The 14,590-nt window shown below is 40.8% G+C and overlaps 1 protein-coding gene across 1 annotated transcript; it reads right to left on the minus strand.

Moving 5' to 3' along the window:
* Nucleotides 1-1,349: 1,349 nt before the first annotated feature.
* On the minus strand, nucleotides 1,350-1,977 carry LOC106082280 (uncharacterized). Its single transcript, XM_013244674.2, has 2 exons — nucleotides 1,852-1,977; nucleotides 1,350-1,722 (listed from the first exon to the last, which is right to left on the minus strand). The coding sequence occupies exons 1-2, from the start codon at nucleotides 1,916-1,918 to the stop codon at nucleotides 1,430-1,432; spliced, it is 360 nt and encodes a 119-aa protein (XP_013100128.1). The 5' UTR covers nucleotides 1,919-1,977; the 3' UTR covers nucleotides 1,350-1,429.
* Nucleotides 1,978-14,590: the final 12,613 nt, after the last annotated feature.

The following is a 14,590-nucleotide window of genomic DNA, read 5'->3' on the forward strand; positions in this document are numbered from 1 at the left end:
CATTTGGATATCAGATTCGTATTCTACTCGCAAATACCTTTCATTTGAGTCCCATATTGCCAAATATGTCCGATTTAGGGGTGTTTTGGGGGCTTGGGGTGATCCCCCTAGCACTTGGTCCGACAATTGGATATCAGATACGTTTTCTTATCCTAAATACCTTTCATTTGAGTCCCATATTTTCGTGATTGGTCTAAATATATGTTTGGTAGGTTTTCATTCCAATCGGATAAGAATTGCGCACTCTAGAGGCTCAAGAAGTCAAGACCCAAGATCGGTTTATATGGCAGCTATATCAGGTTATGGACCGATTTGAACCATACTTGGCACAGTTGTTGGATATCATAACAAAATACGTCGTGCAAAATTTCATTCCAATCGGATAAGAATTGCGCCCTCTAGAGGCTCAAGAAGTCAAGACCCAAGATCGGTTTATATGGCAGCTATATCAAAACATGGACCGATATGGCCCATTTACAATACCAACCGACCTACACTAATAAGAAGTATTTGTGCAAAATTTCAAGCGGCTAGCTTTACTCCTTCGGAAGTTAGCGAGCTTTCGACAGACAGATGGACGGACGGACAGACGGACGGACGGACAGACGGACAGACGGACGGACGGACTGACATGGCTAGAACCACATAAAATGTCGCAACGATCAAGAATATATATGCTTAATGGGGTCTCAGACGAATATTTCGAGTAGTTACAAACAGAATGACGAAATTAGTGGTGGGTATAAAAAATACCATATGGTATGGATGATGAAAAGCATTATATATGTCATAATGCTGGCGACATTTCTGAGGTAATTTGTCATGTAAAAACTTCTCTCCAAAGAGGTGTCGCTCTGCGGCACGCCGTTTGGGCTTGGCTTTAAAAGGGAAGCCCCTTATCATTAAACCTGAATCGTACTGCATTCAGTGGAGAAGTGTGGCCCTGTTCCTTAATGGAATGTTCATGGGCAAATTTGCATTTATTTGGTATTATATCACGGTATTGCTTTACCGTGCCTTTCGGTTTAAAAACGCATGAATTCGACCGGACCGAAATTTGAACATCCACTACATACCAGGTACTCGACCTATCGTGACCTTTTTTCTATTCTTTCTAATCAACGGAAGGCTTTCTATTACAAAACTAATGTTTTGCTTATTAATTATGGAACTGAGGGATTTAACCGATAGTATCAGTTGTGTTAAAAAATTAAAATCCCGCTGATTCTTATTGAAACGTTAGGTTAGACGTTGCTGTTCATAAAACGAAGTTTAGAAAGTTAAGTTAGTTATGTTCAAACAAACCAAACCCTTTTGATTGAGTTAAGTCAAGAATTTAGAATTGGTTAATGCGTATTATTTTGTTATTTATTTTCATCGACATTCACAGAACGTTTACTAAAATTTGGTAGCAGTTTAACTCTTAGCTTTATTTTCCAAAAGCGTTCAAAAATCCGCCAGCGATGCCACCAGCAGCGTGGGCAGCACCTCCCAAAATGCCACCTGCAGCCTGTGCAAGTCCTCCAATAATACCACCACCACCAGTGGGTCTTTGGACAACTGTTTGAGGAACAACAACTTGTTGTGGGTATTGTACCACTTGTTGAGGGTATTGTACCACTTGTTGAGGGTATGTCACCACTTGTTGAGGGTACTGCACTTGCTGGGAACCGGACTGTTGGATGGTAATAGTGCCAGAGGCGGGAAGGGTTTGTGCACCATCTGAAAAATATTTTCAAACAAGCAAATCGTTGTCAGCATACACATGTTCGCTAGTAATGCTTTGAATTCGAGTCTCCTAGCAACTAGCATAATTCTTCTATGTTATTATAAATTTTGTTTTAAACTCACTGAGAGTAATGGTTGCTCCATGGGACAAGCCCAACATGATGGCCAAAGTTGCACCGAAGAGTTTCATATTACCAAGTTTAGTGGATTTTCCAGAGATGTGTCGACTGTTCTGACTACCAAATTTGGTCTGATATTTATACTGATTCTTAGCCGAATAAACGGAGGAATTTTATTGACACATGTTCAATAGAGACAATCGCGCGAAAAATTTTTTGTCTGCAAAATACTATTTGTGTTTATCATTTTTTGTTTCAAATGTCAACTCAAACTTCTGTATTTGTTTAATTTTTCCGCTATAGACATTTTGTATAACTACGCACCATCTTTCATTGACTTAACAAAATAAAAATGAAGAAATAAAAATATTTTTGGAATATTACATAGGTTTGCAATGGTAAATAGGCCCTATTAGTTCATGTGTTTTAAGCATCTGGAGGGCTCAATTCCTAACCCATTTTGCAAAAATTCGAAAAAAAATTCTATATTTAGTATGAACCGAGTCGGTCTATAAACTTACGTTTATGTGTAATCTCATGACACACAGTAGCGACCAGTGCTGAGGAGTCGAGCATTTTGACTCGACGCAATCAAAGAGTCAAGAGTAGGCATCAAATTGTTAACATACATTTCATATGGCAAATAAAAAATAGCTGACGCTAGCGTTGAAGGCCAGCGGCTCACAGTGGGGGAAAATCGAAAAAAGCTAGTAAAAAATATGCCGTGTGAGAACGGGTAGAGATATCTCTTTGAAATTTGGTTAGAGCTAAAATGTTAGCGAGATCGCGTGGACAATTTCAAGGCCCTTGGTTGCCCGGGCTCCTCACGGCAGGACCCTAAAGTTGGTCACCTCGGTATTTTGAAAAATTGTTCGGCTTCCAAATCTTCATTTGGCAAGTCAAAATGAGAAAACCCAATTTTCAATTTTTTTCTTTTGCTGAATACGTAGTGCTCAAAAATCCCTACCAAAAAGTTTGTTTGAGTTTTAATTTTAATATTTTAAGAGAAATTTAAACAAGATATGTCAACTTAAAAGTGTGCTACATATACTTCAAAATAGGCAATTTTTTATCAAAAATTTTGGAAAAAAAACCTCGATTTCAAAAATTCCAAACCCCAAATCCCCTAAGTGGAAACAATTTTTGCACCTAGCAATATTTGTAGCCATCACAGCAGATTTACTAAAATAAATGCCAATTTGAAATCATCTCTGTTCGAAAGGGGTATTTTGGGGATTTTTGTAAAAAAAATTGGGCAGCATTTGTTTTTAAGGACACGTTTATCTGCAAAATTCAAAAAGAATCACAAAGATATCTCTATTCGTTTTTTTTTTCTTTGAATTAGGGATTTTTGAGCACTATCCAACAAAACAGAATTTTGAAAATCGGACCACAAATGAAGATTTGACAGCCCCATCAAATTTTCAAAATACCGAGGTGACCAACTTTAGCGCCTGCCAAAAGGCGCCCTAAGAACCTAGGACCTTGAAATTTTGCATAGGATCTCGCTAACCATTTTCAAATTTCAAAGAGATGTCATTACCCGTTCTCTCATGACATATTTTTTCTAGTTTTTTTCGATCTTCTCCGACTGTTCGGCATAAGAGTCCCATATGAAATGCTTGTAAAACAACTTTACGCCGACTCTTTCATTGCGTTTAGACTCTCTGACTCCAGAAAAATTGCTCGACTCTGACTACCAAATCTGATCCGAGCATTTACAATTGCTATGCCTTTATACCAACACCATAAAATGGGGGAATGCAAATCTCGCCATATCGTTTGGAATGCCACGAAATATTTATCTGTGACCTTACAAATTACATATATTCTCAATCGCATGCACATTTTAAGTCAGTCTAGCCATATTTGTCTGTCCGTTCTACCGAGAGCCGAATTCGAATAGCCTCATGGCGATCGAATGAGGCTATTCGAATGAAATTTTTCAAAGATACTTCTTTTTGATGTAGGCCGTTGGCTGTTGCAAATGGGCCAGATTGATTTTGCAACTACGTTTCTGAGTACGTACTTTCAAAGTTTTCGAAATCTAAGGTATTCAAAAAACTATTCCAAGTTTTTAATATTTTTAAAGATTACACCACCACTGTGGTACAAAGAAGAGATATAGACATTAATAACATGCCGATCGACTCAGAATCACTTCCTGATTTGGTTTAGCTATGTCCGTCTGCCTGTCCGTTCATCTGTCTGTCGATCCATGTTAATTTGTATATAAAGTACAGGTCGCAAATTTCATCCAATTGTCTTCAAATTCAATGCAGGCATTTTTTGCAGCATAGAGACGAAGCCTTTTGAAATTGGTTCAGGTTTGAATATAGCTCCCACATAAATGTTCGTCCGATTTGAATTAATGCTGCACTAACATCATTTGTCAATAGATTAAAAAAAATTATACGAGAAGATTTCTCTTATGATTCTCGACATGACTTATGAATTTGATAGTAATCGGTTGAGATTTAGATATAGCTTAGGTTAAAAAGAGGGTTCAGATATTAATCCACCCCACTATGGACATACACCTAAGTCAGTAATAGGCTTGTTGTGTGCTCTAAAAATATAAAGTAACCTCTAAAAAAATCTAAGTTCGGAATTCCGAGCTACTTACAAAATCCTTAATTGTTTTCCATGCCACTCCCCTAAGATGGTTCATGTCTGGTATAGTGTCCCCATCTAAGTGGCGGTATCTGTAAGACGCGAAAGCCGGGCAATGACAAAGGAAATGCTCCAACGTCTCATCATCTTCCCTGCATGCCCTACACATGCTATCACTTGCAGCACCGATTTTACATAAGTGAGCTCGTAGTCCTATGTGTCCCGTCATGATACCATTAGCTTTACTGACCTGCTTCTTACTTCCTTTCAGTAATAGCCTCGTCATAGGATTTTCCCCGTCCTACTGACCGTTTCGGCTTTTGACAGTATTGCATGCGCATTCGTCGCCCACGCCCTTAACTCGGACTGCGTCGACCCGCAAGGCTTCAGGTTAACCAAGTTTATTGACGGCAGTCCTCTGGCCTGTCATTCCCCCTTACTCCGTTATGGCCCGGCACCTAAACAATGAGAGTTTCGCCATTCCCAAAGAAAGCGTTAATTTCCTTCTTACACTGCAATACTGTTCGTGAGCTTACAGTCCTGCTTGTTATTGCCCTTATTGCCCAATATTATTCTCTGTAAAGTTATTCACTTTCGACGCCTTCGCATTAGCTCCACAACACTTCAGGCATTCCGTGATCGCCCGGATCTCCGCATGCAGGATCGTATTATGGTCAGGCAGTCTCAAACAGATCTTAGTCCCAGGTTTCACAATGTAGGCCCCATGGCCCACTCTGTCCTCTAGCTTTGATCCATTCGTGTAACATGATCTTCCAGATGGCAATACTAGGATTCCGTCAATCCAAGACTGTGCCGATGGCAGCAGTGCCTCGCACTGGACCTCAAGATTCATCTCAGGCATACAATCGGAAACCTCTTTCATTCCTTCCAGGTTTTCTATCGTCGCCTCACCTCGATGGTATGAGCCGCTCCCATCCTCAATCCATACTCTCATCGCCTTAAGTCTCATAGCCGCAGTGGCTGCCTCACACTTAATCTGTATATCAATGGTCCTCATCGCTCCGCCTTTGCCAAGACAACATGTCCTCTGAACCTGCTGTATTGTCCTTACGTAAGTAAGTATTGGTCTTATCACGCTCCTGCAGAGCCAGTGGACTATCCTCGGATAGCAAACGGGTTCTAATCCCTCCTCAGTCAGCATCCGTAATAGGTCATTTATGGTGGTCACCCATAGGAGTGCCAATAAAATGTCCCCTGTGGCGTGCCTTGTGCCACTTTCTCCTTTATATTTATGCCATAGGACTCACAATTTATCCACCTGTTCCTTAGCATATGGTTTATCCAGTCTTAAGGACCGGGTCCACCTGGTACTGGTCTAAGGATTGGATCAGTGTGTCGGTCGCACATTGTTAAAGCTCCTTCGATGTCAATGCATACCGCAGGGTGTACGTTTTGGCATCTAGGGATTCTTCTATTTTATGCACAGCATCGTGCAGGGCAGTCTCCACTGACCTTCCCTTGACATAGGCATGCTGTTTGTATTTGAGCAGTTGGCTGGATGTCCTACTGATTATCATGGTGTCCACAATAGTTTCATAGTAAGGCTTATATTTCTGTAGGCATTTGGTGTCGCATAACTTGCCTTGCCGGTATTGGGTATAAACCCTACCCTTGCCTCCTGCAAGGCTTTCGGAGTATATGCGTGCCCTAGGCACGTTGTCTGCCTCTTTCTGTAGTAACGCTGACTGAACCCTACCAACAACCAATTATTCTATGCTAACACTAGTACTCGGCCGAGGATCTGCGTTATTTGTCATAAAAATTTGTATTATATATTTTCCCCAGAGTTGTCAAGGTCGGATGCAACAGTAGTGAGACAGGGAGAGAATGGAGCACTTTACCTGTCTTTCGACTCTCCGACACCGCCAGCTACCTCGGAGCTGCAACGGCTGGTGAGGAAAGCAAAACAGACAGGAAACGAGGTACTAATAGGGTGCAATGCGAGCTCTCACCACATTTCGTGGGGTAGGTTAGGTTTAAGTGGCATTTTGCCGTCAGACTCACTTAGACGTTTTCGTCCATTGTCATACCACACGAACAGAAGAAGGAAGATGCCCTCTAGTTCCTACCGCTGAATCATCCAGATCGCTTCAAAAAGCCCAACAACTAGCGAATGTTCACATCCGCTAAATCAAACAGGTTCTCAAAGATATGAGAAACGAGAACCTAAACTGGAACACGTTTTGACTGCCTTTGCAGGACAAACACACCGAATGTGTTCCATAGTCTCTTCTTCTTCGATGTTCTCACAGTCAGCATGTTTTCCGATTAGACAGTGACCTGTCATGACGGACACAATGACTGAGATGTCCGTTCTTGCCAGTGACACCAAAGCGGTAAACCTCTCCAAGTCAAGATTAGGCCATATAGTTTTGGAATGCTCGCAGCCTCCTCTATGTTACCATCTATCATTCGTAGTGTTTCGGGCCTGGTCCTGAAAATTTAGTTTACATATTACTTCATTAATTGCAAGAATCTCCGCTTGATGCACACAGCAGTGTTCGGGTAACCTTTTCGATATGATCAGTTCTTAATCTTTAGAGTACACCCCAAAGACCACTTGGTCGTCTAGTTTGGAACCATCCGTATAGAAGTCCATGTAACTTCTGTTACCAGAGATATTATAGTACCAATAGGTTCTACCAGGAATAGTGGTACAGTACTTTTTGTTCAAAAGCGGCTCAGGTAGAGTGTAATCTATACTGCCTGGAACATCGGATATTGTATTAAGGATAACACAGTATCCGTAGCCGCAAAATGACCAAAGAGAAAGCTCCCTAAGCCTCACGGCAGTGGTCGCACCAATTTGTCTAACCACAATGTCTAGAGGCATTAAATGTAGCATTAAATTCAGAACATCATTTGGTGTCGTCCTCAGTGCGACTGTGATGCACAAACAAGCCATCCTTTGGATCCAGTTGAGTATTGAACAGTAGGTGGACTTTTGAAACGCCGTCCACCAGACCACAACACCATATAGCATTATGGGTCTGACAACTGCAGTATATACCCAATGCATGACACGCGGTCTAAACTCCCAACTTTTGCCAATGTCTTTTCTTGTCCTTTCCAAAATGTTGAATTTGAAGTTTAATTTCCTGCCCAGAAAAATACCCAGGTATTTTGCGCTTTCTGTAAATGGAACATTCTCTCCTCCCAAGGAGTTAGGTGCCGGTGCAGGCAACTTGCATCTCCTGCTAAAAAGAACTACTTCTGTCTTGCACGGATATACACCTAGACCACTTTCGGTAGCCCACTTCGCTGTTGCACGTAGAGCTTCTTGAAGTATATCTCATAGAGTGCTGGCAATTTTTCTCCTCAGTATACGCGACCACTTTTATACCTTTTTCTTTCAGAGACAATAATGTAATATAAATGGCTATATTCCATCTCCATCTTCTATATTCCTCTGCTGACCCATCTTTTTAGATCCACAAATCCCAAGCCTGCCGTTATGCATCTTTTAGAAAGTAAGTTATTAATAAACTTTCCTAAGGTAGAGTTGATGCCTAGAAACTTCAACTCCTTGAAGGTTGACGTGGGTTTTACATTATTGAAAGCACCTTCAATGTCATGAAATGCTACCATTGTATATTCCTTGACAGCGAGAGAATCATTTATGTAGGCGACTAGGTCGTGAAGGGCTGTTTCAGGGGATTTGATCCAGGGATCTTTGCCCTAAGATATGTTTCTACCAACCTCTCAAGAATCTTCAGCATAAAGAATGACAGACTAATAGGGCGAAAATCTTCCGCCTTCATATGGTAAGGTTCTCCTGCTTTCGGAGTGAAAATGAATGAGCTAAATCGGATAATCTTGACGGCCGAACTCGCCTCTCAATAAGTCCATTGTTACGAGTGCTGTGTGGCATGTGGTACCGTCTTATTGAAACAACATGTCATGCAAGTCAAGCTCTTGCATGTTAGGCAACAAAAAGTTGGATTTCATCTCACGATAGCGCTTACCATTCACAGTTACGTTACGATTCGCATCATCTTTGAAGAAGTACGATCCATTTCGGTAGAGCAAAGATGGTTTATAAATTGTTATTCTTTATAGAATTTGATAAGGAGGCAACAAAAATACTAAAAGTCGAACATCCCCGAGATCAAAAAAGAAAAGAGAGCGGACTTTTTTGTAGCGATTTTGAGCAAATTTTTGGGCAAAAAATTTGGATATCGGATTACAAATTAGGAATTGCCAGTCCAACAAACGCATTACGGCCTTGAAATTTTGTACAAATATTGTTAAGTCTCTACCCGTTCTCAAACGGCAGATTTTTTACTATTTTTTTTTTTCGATTCAAACGCACTGTAAAACATCTGAATGCTCAGACATCCCAACGTTCTGAAAATTGATGGATGCAGTACATTGTGGATGGCGTTTCTGTTTTCAAAATGTTTGAGATTGTTCTAGCCGTTATTTTTTCCTTTTTAGAGCCTTTATCAACATTGGGTTTAATGTGGTCTGTCGTTCGATCGCTACACCATTTATTTTAAATTGATATTTTTCTTTTCATACCCACCACCGTAGGATAGGGGGTATATTCATTTAGTTGTTACGTTTGCAACACATCGAAATATCAATTTCCGACACTACAAAGTATATATATTTCGGATCGTCGTAAAATTCTAAGACGATTTAACGATGTCCATGTGTCTGTCCGTCCGTCTGTTGTAATCACTCTAGAGCCTTCAAAAATTGAGATATTGGGCTGAAGTTTGGTAAAAATACGTCTTTTAGATGCATGCTGGTTAAGTTCTAGAACGGGCCAAATCGGACCATATTTGGATATAGCTGCGATATAGACCGATTTGCCGATAAAGGGTCTAACGCACATAAAAACTTTATTTTTTATCCGATTTTGCTGAAATATGAAACAGTGAGTAGTTTAAGGCTTCATGACAACTGAAACAAATATGGTTCCGATCGGACTATATTTAGATATAGCTGTCATATAGACCGATCTCCCGATAAAGGGTCTGAAAGCCATAAAAGCTTTATTTTTTATCCGATTTCGCTGAAATTTCGAGTAGTGTGCAGTTTAATGCCGTCCAACATCCTACCCAAATATAGTACAGATCCGACTATATTTAGATACATCTTTATCTGCCGATAAATGGTCTGAAGCCTATAAAAGCTTTATTTTGTAACCGATTTCGCTGCAATTTTAAACAGTGAGTTATTTTTAGCCTCCTGATACCCGACCTAAATATGGTTCAGATCGGACTATATACAAATATAGCTGTAATATAGACCCCTAATAGATCTGCCGATAAGGGGTCCGAAACCAATAAAAGCTTTATTTATTTCCCGATTTTGCAGACATTTGAAACAGTGAGTAGTTTTAGGCTATCAGCCATCCGACCCAAATATGGTTCAGATCCGACTGTATTTAGATATAGATGTCTTATAGACCGGTTTGCCCGTTAAGGATCTGAAGCCCATAAAAGCTTTATTTATTACCCTATTTCGCTGAAATTTGAAACATTAAGTTTTTCTGAGCCTCCCGATATCCTACCTTAATATGGTTCAGATCGGTTAATAATTGGATATATCTGCCAAAAAAAACAAAATTTTTCAACACACTACAGTTTTGTTTGATTTTGAACACTCAAAGCAAAAACAAACCCTTGCTGGGTGTATACGAAAAACAAGGCATAGTAGTCAATGCAAATGTAACGTTATTGAGAAATTAGTTTGAATGAGAATTTCAAATTGCGCTTTAAAAACATTTCGTTACAGCGGAGTATTCGTTAAAAAAAAGTTCGTTATAGCGAGGTTAGGTTGACCTCGAAAAAGAAAATCTAAGTAATGAATTCCGTTTATGTCTGGTATTTTCTCCCCACCTAAGTAGCGGCGTCTGTTGGCCGCCAAGGCCGGGCAATGACATAGGAAATGCTTCAACGTCTCATCATCTTTCCCACATGCCGAACTAATTTTGAATAAGTGAGCTCGCAGGCGTATGTGTACTGTTATACAATAATACCGAAAGCTATACTGACCTCCTTACTTCCTTTCAGTAATAGCCTCGTTTTCTCACGACCCAGAACTCCCCATAGGACTTTCGCCGTCCTACAGACCGTTTTGCTTTCCACAGCGTTGCATGCTCGTTCTTAGCCAACCCTTTTAACTCGGACTGTGTCGACCCGAAAGGCTTCGGGTTAACCAAGTTTTTAGGCCTTCACTGCCAAATCGTCTAATTTTTCAGTCCCCCTTACTCCGCTATGGCCCGGCATCAAAACGATGCGGATCGTGCCATCCTCGGAGAAGGCGTTAATCACCTTCTTGCACTCCAAGACTCCTTACCGTCCTGGTTGTTATTGCCATGATGTCTAGTTTATAGTCAGTACATATGTTCACGCTCGACGTCACCGCGAGAAAACCGCACCACCTAACGTATTCCGTGATCGCCCAGATCTCTGCCTGCAGAATCGTAATATGATAAGGCAGTCTAAAACAGATATCAATCCCTGGAATCTTAATGTAGACCGTCAGTGTAATATGAACCATCCGTGTAACATGATCTTCCAGACCGTTCCGTCAATCTAAGTCTATGCCTCGCACTCGACCTTAAGTGTCATCTTAGGCATCCAATCGGAGACCTCTTCAATTCCTTCCAGGTTTCCTATCGTCGCCTCGATTATACCACAATGGTTTGACCTGCTCCATTCCTCTATCAATTCTCCCATCGCCTTAAGTCTCATAGGAGCAATGGCTGCCTTACACTTAATCTGTATGTCTATGCGTCGGATATCTAGAATAGTGGCCAGTGTGGTCCTCATCGCTCCGCCTATGCCAAGGCAACATGTTCTCTGAGCCTGTTGTATTATGCTAACGTTGCACTTTTTTCCGTCGCAGTCCACCAAACTACTGAGGCATAGTTAAGTATTGGTATAATCACGCTTCCCAAAGCTCCAAGTCGGGAAACCCAAAACTAGCGGGCGGGATAAGTCGGGATTCTAAGAAAAAAGTTGCAGTTTTTATTACAATGACAAAAAAATTATTACAAGCCAAACCCTCTTCTATTTAATCAGAATCTATTTTGGCGGAACATTATTATTTAGGCATTCTTGGTGTAACGTGCTTTATCTAAAACGGTGCAGCTTCTTAAATATTTTTGAGACAACAAGTCGAATTTTCTTTGGCGCCAAGCTCGATGAAAACGATTGGAGAGCGGTCATCGGCGGTCACAGCTGCCCCTCCATTACTTGAGATCGAAAATGACTGGCCGTTCGTAGACTTAAATTTTTGTCCGTGCGCTTGGCTAAGTATACACGATCAATTTTTTCTCGTGAGAGAATACGATGTTCGGAAACTCACCACTTTCGTGCTATTTGCATGTTTTTTTGCCAATTCAGAGCAATAGCCAAGGCAAAAGTTGGTCATATCGAGCAAATGTGAATGGACTATGTAATTCTGATTACTTCCACAGATTTTTGCCTTTTGAATCAACAAGTAAGATCGTGCTAAATTCGGCCGGGCCGAATCTTATATTCCCTCCATCATGGATCGCATTTGTCGAGTTCTATGCGCAGTATCTCTTTTTAGGCAAACAAAGAATATTGAATATGAATATGCTGTTGTGTAATATCTCAGTTCATTCGGATAAGAATTGCGCCTTATAGGGGGTCAAGAAGCAAAATCGGGAGATCGGTTTATATGGGAGCTGTATCAAGCTATTGATCGATTCAGACAATATTAGTTGAAGGTCATGAGAGAAGTTGAAGGTCATGAGAGAAGCCGTTGTACAAAATTTCTTCCAAGTTGGATGAGAATTGCGCGCTCTAGAGGCTCAAGAAGTCAAGACCCATCATCGGTTTATATGGCAGCTATATCAAAACGTGGACCGATTTGAACCACACTTAGTACAGTTATTGGAAGTGATACCAAAACACCACGTGCTCAAGAAGTCAGGACCCAAGATCGGTTTCTATGGCAGCTATATCAAAACATGCACCGATTTAGCCCATTTACAATCCCGAACCGACCTACACTGATAAAAAGTATTTGTGCAATATTTCAAGCGGCTAGCTTAACTCCTTCGAAAGTTCGCGTGATTTCGACAGACAGACGGACGGATGGACGGACAGACCGACGGACGGACGAACGGACATGGCTAGATCGACTTAAAATAACATGACGATCAAGAACATATATACTTTATGGGGTCTCAGACGCATATTTCGAGGTATTACAAACAGAATGACGAAATTAGTATGCCCCCATCCTGTGGTGGAGGGTATAAAAATACGGGATAGCTGTGAGCACCATACAGGCTGGAAGTTTGAGGTCTGATCTGTGTAGTGTTCATCGAGAAGCTTAGCTGCGAGCCACCGGGCGTGTCCACATGTTGCGGATAGTGGAATGCTCGCTGCGGAGTAACTGCAACTGCAGTCGCGGACAATCCGCGATATCGAGCGGAGAGTCTCAGTGAGAGACCGAGAGGTACCGGCTCTTGCATAAATTCTGAGTACCTATGCTGCTCGATATGGCAAGGCGAGTTATTAGCGCATTTAAATAACCAATGGCCAACCTGTTCCCGTAGCGATCGACCTTTTTGACCGGGACGAGCTTATTTACTTACAAGAGGTTAAGCTCCAAATGAAAATGTGGTTAAAACAACAACATATGGAAGTGAGAATTAGCAACACTTCATCTCAGCCACCCTGTATTCTCCTATACTGTGAGCTGACTAGTGTCATTCCGCCTCTGTTGCCAAAAATATTTCAAACTCATGGCAATTCAAATTAATGTTTAATCTTATTATTAATTAAGCCTGTAGCACAGTCTATGTCTTTCTTTGGTATATACTTAAAATACTGAACACCTCTACTTATAGCTATAGAAAATATAACAAAGATCAAAGCGTAATCTACAATAGTTGTTGGGTATGTAGAGCACCTGAATCAATTTGTCAAATGTGTTAATAAAGATACATGGCGTATCACAAATTGCGACCCGCTATGCCAGTCAAAGTGCATTTACAAAAGCAAACCCTTACCAAACTATTTATAAGTTCTTTTGAACTGAATTATGTTCGAAAAATCATAAAAGAGACCAATTCGAATAAATTTTGCGATTTGCTTTACCGCATTTTGAAGATATACGCCCATATGTAGTCACATCGCCGATCATTGGATAATATTTCTTAAACAGCTCCAGAAGTCGGCATTATATCCAAAAGTCGGAGTATATGCAAGTGTTAGGTATGCTGTGAAAACACAAGCCAAATGGGGTGCCAGATAATTCCCCTCCTTCTGTAGTAACGCCGGAAATATTCCATCAGTTTCAGGTGACTAAAATGGTTTGAAGCTCCTCAAGGCTTCCTTTACCATAAATTCTGTAAAGATAAGCCTTCGACCAATCTCATTATTCCAAGATTCCGGTGTGTCTGTGGGTGCCGTCATATCGCGTGGAAAGCCTCAACATGTCCTCCGTTGTCCTCGTTCTCACTCTCATGTCATATACTATGTTTCAGTGTGTACATGCGTTTTTGAGAGAAACTTTTTCACCTTGACGTTAACGCTATCGACCTGTTTGGAGAAAAGCTTCTAGGAGGTACGTTTTGCCGGTCTGATAGTTTTTTGTATTCCTTGAGCCGTTTGTAATACACCTTCCTATATACCTTCGTTTTTTACGACGTGCTCTGTTATAAAGTCTGCTGACCTCGTTCCTGATATTGGGAATCTCCCCGGTCATCCAGGGTTCTTCTTGGGTTGATGGCCTTTCTAATCCCGTTGACATTATTGTCAATTTCTTCTATGCTTGGACAATCTAAATTACCTTGCCCTAGACTTCTTCTGAGTAGATAGAGAGGTATATATATAAAATATGAATTGGTGTGTCTTAAATTTTTTTCCTTATAGAAAATAATTCGTTATAGAGGAGTTCGACTGTACATGCGGTTGCCGAGACAGGCCATCTCCAGGGATCTTTGCCCTAAGATATGTTTCTATCAACCTCTCTAGAATCTTTAGTATAAAGGATGACAGACTAATAGAACAAAAATCATTCGCCTCCGTGTGGTAAGGTATTCCTGCTTTTGTAATAACCTTTATGTCCCTCCATCCCACATGAATTTACGACATGCTGATGCAAGAAGAATA

Source organism: Stomoxys calcitrans, chromosome 2 (genome assembly GCF_963082655.1).
Source record: "Stomoxys calcitrans chromosome 2, idStoCalc2.1, whole genome shotgun sequence".
Lineage (NCBI taxonomy): Eukaryota > Metazoa > Arthropoda > Insecta > Diptera > Muscidae > Stomoxys > Stomoxys calcitrans.

Bases quoted from the DNA above. Each gene is read 5' to 3' on its own strand.
- LOC106082280 (XM_013244674.2), bottom strand. From the start codon at position 1,918: ATGAAACTCTTCGGTGCAACTTTGGCCATCATGTTGGGCTTGTCCCAT. The intron at 1,723-1,851 runs GTGAGTTTAAAA...AATATTTTTCAG, and splicing joins TGGAGCAACCATTACTCTCA to ATGGTGCACAAACCCTTCCC.